Below are 10,792 nucleotides of genomic sequence, written 5' to 3'. Positions count from 1 at the left end.
CCAATGAAGATGTTGAACAGTGTGGGCCCGAGGACCGAGCCCTGCGGAACTCCACTGCCCACATCCCTCCAGGTTGAAAATGACCCAAATGAACCATCCTTTGTTCTGCAATTCTGGTATTAGCTGCTCCTGGTAATATGGCTTCTTTTTCACAGCCCTATAGACTGTTTTTCACTCTGGCTAGAAGCATTAACTCAGGTATGAAAATGTTAACTCAGGTGAACATGAACTCAGATGTGGGAATAATTTTCAGTGAGGCACTGGATGCGCTGTCAAGATGTTCAAGAAGCTAGATTTTGTTTCTGAATCTTAAAAAGAGATACAGATTTAATTTTAATGACTATAGGACTAATGAAACAACATCTTTCAATTATTTTGCCTAGTTCATTGTGTTTTTATATGTAATATATGGTATATCAAATTACTGCACATTCCAGTATTTTTTTTCATTTGCTTTGATCTTAAACTGAATAATGTAGCCCTAGGGCCCTACCTTATTAGTAAAGCTTCTAGTTTCTTTTTAACTGGGGACAAAAGATGTGTTGTGTTATATGTGGTGATGCACCACACCATCTGATCCCCTCCTTTTTCATAATACTAGATCTGCCCAGGTCCATCCCTTGCACTCTCTTGGCTTTCAATGGTTTCTCTTGGGTTCTCATGGAGTCCCATGAACCAGGAGAAAAACATACTTGCTACTTTTCACCAAAAACAATTGCTAACTGGAGCCAACTTGGCAATTCTCAGCCAAGCAGAAAAGGGCTGCATTGCATCAATTACTGTCTCCAATGTCTTGTCTGCAGCATTTGTCTGATACTGCCATGGATCAGTGATGATCAGTGATGACTGAATACTTAGCCAGACTGGTTCATACAACACCTCAAATCACCACAAAATTCTGGCTATCACTTAAACCCTGTTTGTGAAGCACAAAAATTAGAGTAAAGAAAATAACCTGGGCAGAGACCAAAAGTAAGAATCAGCACAGGGCTTCTATTTTTCAACTCAGTCATATGTGAGCCCAGTGAGCCACCCCACATCTGCTGGACAAGGGGGACTAGAACAGCTACTAGCCTGGCAGCTCCTTTACTTACATTTGTAATGCTGGAAGTGTACTAGCCGGAGCAGTCATATGATGCACAGTAGGTGGGAATCCTCCAGTCTGTCCCCAGAGATTGGATGGCATCCCAGGGGGCCAAACAGAGTAGCCAGCAGGTGGCAGCTGTGCAGGAATGGAGTGCATTGCTTGTGGAGAGTAGTGGTGATGGTGATGTACTGTTGAGGGCCTCGGCCTTTCAGCTCTCACAACAATTGGAGCAGCAAACTGTGGATCCTCAATTTAGAGACAAAAATAATGGTTCTGTTAAATTTTTGCTCCTCAGAGGAGGAGAGAACATGAGGGCCTGTTCTGGACTGACTGAGTGCTAGCATGGAGTGCTCTTTCGGGACACTTCCCTGGCCTGGGCTCGAGGTCCAGGTGACTATGATATTATAATTCTAGCGAACCACTGGTGACTCTAAATCCCATGCCGATATTCAGAAGCATGCAGTACCCATTGCCAACAATGTATTTCACCTCCCCATCCCAGAAAAATGTGGGGAGGGGGGAGGACAAGGACAAATCAGCATCTCAGGAGAACTTAAAGAGCAAGGGATCTGGTGTGTTTGTTCTTTTGATACTGTCCCTTTTAGGTGCAAGATCCTGAGCAGTTTGGAGATGTCACTATTTCATTTTATTTAGCTGCAAATGAGTCTATTGCCCTTCTCATAGCCATGATTTCCCTCCTGTAGCTTTCTAAGAGCTAGAAATTAGCAGGGTGAAGACACAAATATGCAGTGACTGAAATCCTAGGTTATAGGCACCAAAGTCTGAGGAGGATACAGTGAAGGTCAAATAGTATGTGCAGAGTCAGAGTGAGTCTATCCTGCAGTGCTGGGGTGCTCTTAACACATTGCTCCCCTATCTAACCATGCTGCAGCATCCTCTGAATGCTTTGGTTTTTCTCTTCTACTCTGAGCACAGGTTTTACTATAAGGGGGAGAACTGTTTCTCCCATGTCCGGAGTAAAGCTGGACACAGCTCTGAACTACAGGACAAACAGCATCCTGAAATATCTCCACAACAAATCTGACCTAGAACAGTTGTAGTGTAAGAGATTAATGACCTCTCAAGAGTGATATGCTTCCCAGTTGGCAGTGACTGAAGTTGGCTTCCTTAGAGCTTTCAGTGCCCTGAAATATGAAAGCCAACAGCTGTTCTTGAACACTTTTATTATGTCTGTAGACATGTGGGCTGAACAGGTGGAGAAAGTAATAGATCCCTCAGGCCAAGGTGATCAGGTATGCAGTAGTATTGTGTTTCTTTTGAAATCAATGAATATGAGTTTCTTGCATCCTTTATTATGCCTGCCTCTAAGGAAGATATTACCAAGTGAGTGTTTCAAATGCAGGTGTCCGTGAAAGATCCTCCAGTACTCAGCAGCTCTCTCAGAACACTGGTGTGGAAAATATTCTGCTTCTCAGTGGGAATTGGATATCTAAGGTGCTTTTGAAAATGTGTGGGACCTAGATGTCTTAAAAAACTCTGGCCATTAGCTGCCTAATACCCTCTGACCTTCAATGAAATGAATGGTTCTAAGTCACTCAGTTTCTTTTGAAAATGCTACACTGTCTCTTCCCATATGCGTGTGCACCACCTGGCTTAAGGCAACTCTGATCCTGACCAGTCACCATTATAACACTGGGTACTTCAGCTGCAGTCCACCTTACAGTACCAGGTTCAACGTGACTAAATTATGGGTTTTCTAAAAATAAATGTCGAGGGAACTGAAGATCTGTGGAAATATTTCTGTGTCTACTATAAATGCACTTACATCTACCAAAGACTTCCCACCTTTGGTCAGAATCAGGGACCCCGAGCACATTTTAAGACTTGTGGAGTGGGCACTTGGGAAATGAGTTCTTCCCTGACTTTTTTGTTTCTAGTTCAGGCAAACAATCCAGCTATGTTCATAGAGCTGGATTATGCCCAGCCCTACATGGATACTCAAGAAGTTTCCTGTTATTTCCCTATGCTTTGCTAAACACAGTCTCCTCCATCTGATAAATATTTGATAAGGAGGAGGAGGTAGGTCATGACACTGGATCGTATTGCTGGCAAGCTGTATATTGGAGGGAGCATGGCACGTGTTCTAGTAAGGAATAATTTAGCGGCCACATCCCTCTTTCACATAGGAGAGATCCAGTAAACATGACTGGGGTAGTTCAGTGCCACTCTGCAGAATCTAAAGGGTACAAGGTAGCCACAAAACTTAGGAATCCATAATGCAATTTCATTAAGAAGATGCATGTAGGCCCAGGCATCCCTAGTGTCTCTCATCCATTTGTATCTCTCGAATGTTGGCCTATACACTTAGATCTGCTACACAGTTTGGAGGCATCAGTTGCTGCCTGAGCAAGAAGACCCTTTGCAACTATAAGTGTCATTACCTGCTGAGTGTGCGGAAGAGCAGGAGCACTGGTCCCAGTGGGCTGGGAGAATGCCACCGGCGGCAGAGCTTTCAGCATCATGTTCTGCATAATGATCTGGTGCATCTGAGCATTCTGCATTAGCATCATTTCCACCATGTCTGGGGAAAGTAACATCATTGTCAGTAAGAGGCAGAGAGCAAAGGGCATGTCATTGTGTTATGTCCTTCAGTAGGAGGTGCCAGGGGCTCTTAAATTCATTAAAGCAGTTCACAGGGGCTTTTGAAAAGGCCTTTCATACTCAGCAGTGTCCAAATATACTTCCACCTGTTTGGCCAAAGATTGTCCTTTGTGCCAGTTACTTATGAGAATGTTTGAGGCTCAAACCGTATGCAGGCTCCCAGGCCAGCTTGGCTTTATCTTCTTTCTTCTTCAGCGAAACCCTCAGGGCTTCCTAAAATGAAAGACCCTTCTCTGCTTTCAGATTTTGTTACCAACTTGCAGCTCTGGGTAGGGTCAGTGATAGGCTGCTGGGGAACTGCAAACCAAGTCTATCTCGTGCTAATCTCAGTTGACACTTTATTACACTATACATGGTGTATACCTCAAATAGACATGGTGTATACCTCAGACAGTTTCCAGTGGGGGCAGATTCCCAAGATACAGATCCAAACCAACCAAAACTCTGTATATGCAGGGCCCAAGGCACTCCAGGTGTTTATGTGGAAGCTGTTTGAATAGACTGGCAGACCTGAGAGTTTTATAAGTAGGGACCTACCCAAATCACAATTGTGCAGATTTCACAAAAGTCATGAAATCAGGCGATTTCTGCAAAAACCACAGAACCCTCTCCCCACCCCCCAAAAAAGAATTACTAAAAGTAAAATGCTGGCTCCCTAGTGGGAGCCAGCTGTCCTTCCAGCCATTGTGGTCTGCTGGGTGGAAGAGAGGAGAGGAACTGCCAGCACAAAGGGCTGCCACCCTTTCCTCTCACCACTGATTGGTTGAGAGGGCTGCCTGTCACGTGGCTCCATCCTTCTCCAGACAGCAGGAAGGGATGGGGCCATATGATGGGCAGCCCTCTCAACTAATCAGCAGTGGGTGGCAGGGTCAGTTGGGCCCCACGGCCAACCAGAGGCATGGGGGGGGGCGTCACCATGATAAGCCCTCGAAAATGGCAGCTGGCCTCACGATTTGCCCACAAAATTTGTCGGCCCCCTCCTCGAGCTGGGTAGACCCTTATTTGTAAGGTACATGTACAAATTCTTGGTCTTTCTGTGACTGAAACATATTACAAACCTGCATTCAAACTTCTGCATCACTGGATTAATGCCATCTGGACCATCAGTGCATGGATACATTACTGTGTACACCAGTAACGAAAAGTAAAACTGAAAATGTTCTCAAAATCCAGAGAGATTGGAGGAGATAACGGCATAGTAGGCCACTACCTGCAGTTATGGGCAGATTGTGTCCTGAATTTTATTTTCCCAGTTAGACCAGAGAGTTCAGTTCAGATTCAGTTTGAGAAGCCAAATGAAACAGTTTCTGCTGGGCTGGGCTAACCTTCCTGCTTACATGACAAAGAAGCAGCCAACGGGGATGTGAAAGGATACGATGAAATTTCCATTATGTGACATCCTCAAAACCCAACCTCCTATTCAGAACATGCCACCAACTGTGTGGCCCATTTAATTTTGTGGGAATGGAGGCAGATAAAATAGTCTACAGGAAATTTCTATGAGTACTTTGCAAGAACAAATGAACACTTTTGGGTTCTAGACATAGTTCACATGTAAGCCAAAGACTTGCCAGTTTTACAGATTTAAATCTCTTTCCAGGGCTCTAGTAAGAACCCCTAAAAAATAAAACAAAAAACCACTAAACTAATCCGTGTCTATTCCTGAAGCCCAAGCCACTGAGTGACACATAGCTCCAGTAGAAGTTTGCTTCTGAGACATTCAACCATATCATGAAAATGAGCATTATCTCCTCACAGGTTGGCTTCAAAGGGACACATTTTTGAACACCAAGCACTTCAGTCATTAGAAAATAATCACACTTTTTAGAGGACACTTGCAGAGATAGAGGGAAGGAAAAGGAAATGTGAATATCTTAACCACCTGAAATGCTTGAACACTTTCCCCATATTTAAGGTTGTTAAATAGCCACATTGAGATTCCATTCCATGTAGATATGATAAGTATTCAGTTGTATACACTAACTTTGGTTGGATCTTCATAGTACCTACCTAACAAAACTAATTTAATTGCAATCATAATTGTAGCAACAAGTTTTTTGTAGTTTTTTCCCCCATTCAATTGCATGTGTAGAGCCTGATGTAACTACATCAACAGGGAGTCCATTATGAACTTGGTCATGTCATTTTGTTTGAAAAAATAAATTGATCCCAATAAACTAAGCCGTGAATGCCCATGCAGTGGTGTTGCTCCTTCATTTCTTTGTTCATTTACATTTAGAAATGCAGGAGGATTTTGTTTGTTGGCACAGTGCTGCATTCAGAGTAGCACTTCCACCTCTCCCGAGTCCTGTTCCTAACTTCATGACATTCATGCATGAGATAAAATGAAAGTTTATGTTATGCTAAGGGGAACTGATAGGGTTTTTTTTTGTTTTTAACTATTAATTCATATTGGAAATATTTGTGTAGAAGCTTGAGCTGCAAAGACTAGATTCTATTGTAGCGATCTTAGGGTAAAATGGCAGTTTATACAAAAGAAGATTCATTAAGAGGGATTTAAAGAATTGGGCAGAGTGGGATAGAATCACCCTTAGGTGTTTAAGTCCACTTAAGTGCCTAATGGGTGGAACAGAATCTGGCCCAAGTGTTCACATTAATATTATCAAGTATTATCCCTTAGGCTCTTCTGTTAATCCCAAACTTCTCGGCAGCTTATCTTCTTGCCGAATGTGTACTTCCTTTCATTTTGGAAGAGAGAATGGGCTGTAGTGATTTGAATTACTCTAAAGCTCCTCTTTGAGATGGCACAAGAGACTGTGGTCTGCAATCCCAGAACTTCACTGACAGCCTAGTTATGGTATGCAATAGGGTAATTTGAACATTGTCTCAAGTCACCATAGTTATACTACTTTCTTGAGCTCCCAGTGATCTTGGATCATTTAACGAACCCAGCACGCAGACTGGGGAGAGACTTACCTTCTTTAATGCTTCCAGAGCGGGGGGCAGGCAGTGGCTGGGGAGAAGGGATCTGTGTGATGAGAGGTGGCTGCTGAGGTAACTGTTGGATGATGGTTGCAGGTTGTTGAGGTACCTAGCAATTAAAGGACAGCAAGAGGAGTCAGGGTCCCATTGGTCTGTAGTCCTTGGCTATCTGGGCCACTCCATTTTGGTTTCTGAGCTAAAACAGTAAATGAACTACATGCTGTGCAGTGCAGATCTGACTCCAGGATCTCTAAGAACTAGGATAGTCCACATGTCCAGCTACGAGTCTGCAAGCTCCATGCTCAGCCTCATTGTACTAGTTATAAGATAGGGTGAGCTGAAACTGTGCACCACAGGCAAACATTTAACATCAGAATTGAGCACAACTCCTCTCTAAGACCTTACTCCAGTCATTGCTATTGGGGAACTACACTGAAGCAACCCCTTGGGGTAGCTGGCTCAGCCACTCTTTGCAGTGGTGAAGCTTCAGTGGTCCCTTGGAAAGGTGCAGATCACTAACCATAGCAGTTCTGAGTGAGGTACACTAGAGCTTGCCCTAGCACAGGACATCATTTATTGAAACCTTAGTGCAGACAAGGCTGGAGCCTTTTTAAAAGACCTTTCTCCTGCAACAAATGACCAGATGCAGATGAGTCACAAGCAGAAATGAAACAAGATTTAGTTACATATTGTCACAAAATGAAATGAAACAAGATTTATCCCTGAAATGAACAAGATTTAGTTACATATTGTCACAAAATGAGAAGCTTATTTGTTGTTCAAGCAATAAAAGGAACAAGAACCAAGACAGTGCAACATTCAGGCTTTATTCCATTCTCCACATGTATAGTCATGTCTCAGCAAGCATTTCCTGGAAGGGGAATTCTCTAACTTCCTAGATATTACTCTACATACGCTATTAGATTTTCATAGCTTCCATTGGAGAACTACCTATTGTGACATCCCTTTTGTCACTTTTCTTTGAAAAAGCTAAATTAAAAGCAAATCCCATGAGTTTATCACATAGTTAACTTTTTTATTACACCTCTTAGAAATCTGTATCTACAGATAGACAGAACATTATCCCTTTTTTAATTCTTCATCTAACTTGTCAGTTGCTTATGAAGCAAGTTATTTTCCTCTGGGTTTGGATAGATTGTTCTTTCATGCCATGATCTTTTACAAAGCTGCAAGTGTTTTGCTGGGTTGAATGTAAGTCTTTCTTGTGATGACAGGAGTCTTGGCAATGTAGTGCTTTGAGAGTCTGCATACATATCTATGTGTCCATCACCAGTCAGCAATCCTTCTATGCCCTATTGATTAAGTCTCTTCAAGAGTACATATTTCACCATTCTCCGTGTCCATTTTTTTGTCTTGTATTTGTAGTAGGCATATTTATTTCCAGTTTCAGTAAAATACAGACATCCACCACTACATAATATGAATAAGGATGTATCTGTTCAATACTTTGAGTTTATTTCAAAGTGCATGATTTTTTTGAAGGAAACAACATGATTCTGACAATGTCATTAATTCTGGGTGGCCTGTAGCTTTTCAGTTATGGTTGGCTTTGGCCTTTACGTATACTGTAATTCTTCCCCTGATGCCAGATGTAGTCATACAGGAATAAAAGTAACAATACATGGGTTGTAATTGACACCCAGTGCTGTACTTGAATGGTCAAAGGTCTGGAGTGGACAAGACACTCCCACAAAAGAATGGCTTGCTTTGCTTTTTGCAGCTTTCATTAATAAAATCTTAGCAAATTTAACAGTTGATTCAGTGTTGCCACCTCATGAAAGGTGATGTGGAATGATGTGATTTGAGGGAATTCTTATTTCCATGTAGATTGTTCAAACACATTGGAACTAAACTGGAATCTGCAGTCTGAAACAATTGGAGTCTGTGATACCCTGCCTGCTGTAATGCACCACTGTCTGACAGTTCATCTTGCTCCCAGACATTGAAACGGTAGTTTACAATAATAAAGTAGTCTGTGGTGTTTGTAATAGCAAAGTTCATTCTTACTTAGCTTCAAGGTCCATTGCAAATAATATATATTTTCCAACTCTTGTTTTACTACCTGGTTTGCTTTTTTCCCCATAACCCATGTCTGCTGACCAAGTCTCAGACATTCGTGATCAAGTTTGACCAATGTATGACCCTTCTGATTTTCTGGGCATTAGAATCATTCTGGGTAGAAGTACACATATTTTTTAAAATTTCTGGTCTAAGTGACATATGTTGGAGTGATGTTACGGCTATGATAGTTCAGAAAATATGTAAGACGCAAGGATTTTTGGGGGTGATATCCTTTTTTGGGCCATGTAACATCTCTCTCAACTATACAGTTGGTCCCATAAAAGATATCACACCCCCAAAATCCTTGCCACCATGACAGAGATATTATGACCTGACTTCCTTTATACATGAAGCACACTCTTCTCAACTCAGTAGTCCCACTGCTCTTTAAAGACTTTTTAGAGGCTTTTCCCTGGCTGCCTGGGCATCTTACCATTCATTAGTGGTGGCAACTGTGACTTGTTACCCATATAGCATTATTTTTGTTAGAATGATACCCAAGCCCCATCCTTTTAACAGTAAAGCTGTCTCTTCATTCATAATTATATCATAATATTTCAGCTCCTTGCTATATATAATGCTTGCATCTTGTTGAGTTATGTCCATATGTGACAGGGCACTTGGCATACCTGTCACTTTGAGAGAAAAGGCTGATGGAGAAACAGCCTGCAGGTGTGGGAGGAGCCAACTACAAAGTCACCTGAATAGAAGGGGGCCAGGCTTGAGGCATATAAGCCCAAGGCCTGAGCTGCTCAGGGAGTTTAGCCCTGGGAGCCAGAGGGAGAAGAGATCTGGGCAGTAGGGCTGCTCTTAGTAACAGAGCTGGGGTAAGCAGCACAGAGCCCAGGAACAGGGACAGGTGAGCCCATAGCCTGGAAAGGAAGGCCTTGGAAGAGATAGGCCTGGGAACAGGGGAAGGGGAGCCTGTAGCCTGGAAAGGGGCAGAGGCAGGGCACAGTAGCCCAGGGATTGGGGCCAAACAGCCCAGAGATTAGGGCCAGAGGTCTGTAACCCAGGAGGGGCAGTTGTCAGCAGGGCCTGGGAGCCCAAAGGGGGCTTCAGAGAGAGGCTGAAAGCTAAGGAGTGCCACAGCTGGAGATGGGCAGGGCAAGGGGAGCCCAGGAGTCTCAACTGACCTAGGAGTGGGGACAGGGTCTAGAGAGAGGGGCCAAAGACCACAGGTTATAGCTGGAGACCAGGGGGGGCAAGCAGCTCGTAGCCCAGGAGGGGCTTGTCAACAGAAAGGAGTACCATCTGTGAGGCATGGATGTGGTGTAAAGGGGACATTGGAATTATGTTATTAGCCCTTAAGGCAATGATCACAGATACCTGGGATCATAAGCATGAGATCAGGCTTGGGAAGCCTTGGGCAGCTTCCCTTTCCTAAAAGTATCATTTTATCAAAATTAAAGGGGAGTTTACCCAGAGAAGCCCAAGGAAGAAAAGGCTGAGTGGCCACCAGGGGGCATTAGGACCATCCTGGGATGAGCACTTGTTACACCATACTAGGTTTATTCAGTAGTTGCATATTGGTAGACTTCCCATCCCCGCCCACCCCTGCCTCTTCTTTCCCCCTCCCCCACCAATTACTGAGCAACAGCTGGAGGCAGGGTAGGAAGAGCACTGCTGTGCAATCACTTGCATGTGCATGTATGCATGCACATCCCCTGACCATGGTGCCCTGAGTAGTTGCTAATGTCACCCACCCCTAAGGCAATCAATCACAATTTTCTCTTGCGTTTTTCAATTTTAAATAGATTTCCCTGTGTCCAAGGGATTTATTCACACATGTCATAATGTGTTCTCTGCTCTGGCTATATTCTTTTGCTTTCCTTTATTGTACAAATCATTCCAGAATTAGCATCTCTAGGCTCAAGACCTCATTTCATAGTTTCATAGTTTATAGGGTCGGAAGGGACCTTCGCAGATCATCTAGTTTGACCCCCTGCCATGGCAGGAAGAGCACTGGGGTCAAATGACCTCAACAAGGTGGTCATCCAACCTCCTCTTAAAAACCCCCAGGGTGGGAGCCTGCACCACCTCACTTGGAAGCTGGTT

At 43.4% G+C, this 10,792-nt stretch overlaps 1 protein-coding gene across 2 annotated transcripts in view; it reads right to left on the bottom strand.

The window, feature by feature from the left end:
- The window catches only part of CUNH21orf58 (chromosome unknown C21orf58 homolog), a 57,852-nt gene that overhangs the window by 9,013 nt on the left and 38,047 nt on the right, over nucleotides 1–10,792 (bottom strand). For both annotated transcript variants that reach the window (XM_019523299.1, XM_019523298.1), the window contains exons 5-7: nucleotides 6,647–6,761; nucleotides 3,490–3,629; nucleotides 1,095–1,333 (exon numbers count right to left, since the gene is read on the bottom strand). In XM_019523299.1, coding sequence (XP_019378844.1) covers nucleotides 1,095–1,333; nucleotides 3,490–3,629; nucleotides 6,647–6,761 — 494 coding nt within the window. The remainder of the gene's footprint in view (nucleotides 1–1,094; nucleotides 1,334–3,489; nucleotides 3,630–6,646; nucleotides 6,762–10,792) is intronic.

This window comes from Gavialis gangeticus, unplaced genomic scaffold (assembly GCF_001723915.1).
Source record: "Gavialis gangeticus isolate Ggan-Ray unplaced genomic scaffold, GavGan_comp1, whole genome shotgun sequence".
Classification (NCBI taxonomy): domain Eukaryota; kingdom Metazoa; phylum Chordata; order Crocodylia; family Gavialidae; genus Gavialis; species Gavialis gangeticus.
Note: the sequence above shows the minus strand (reverse complement) of the source record. Positions and strands in the feature narration are given on the sequence as shown.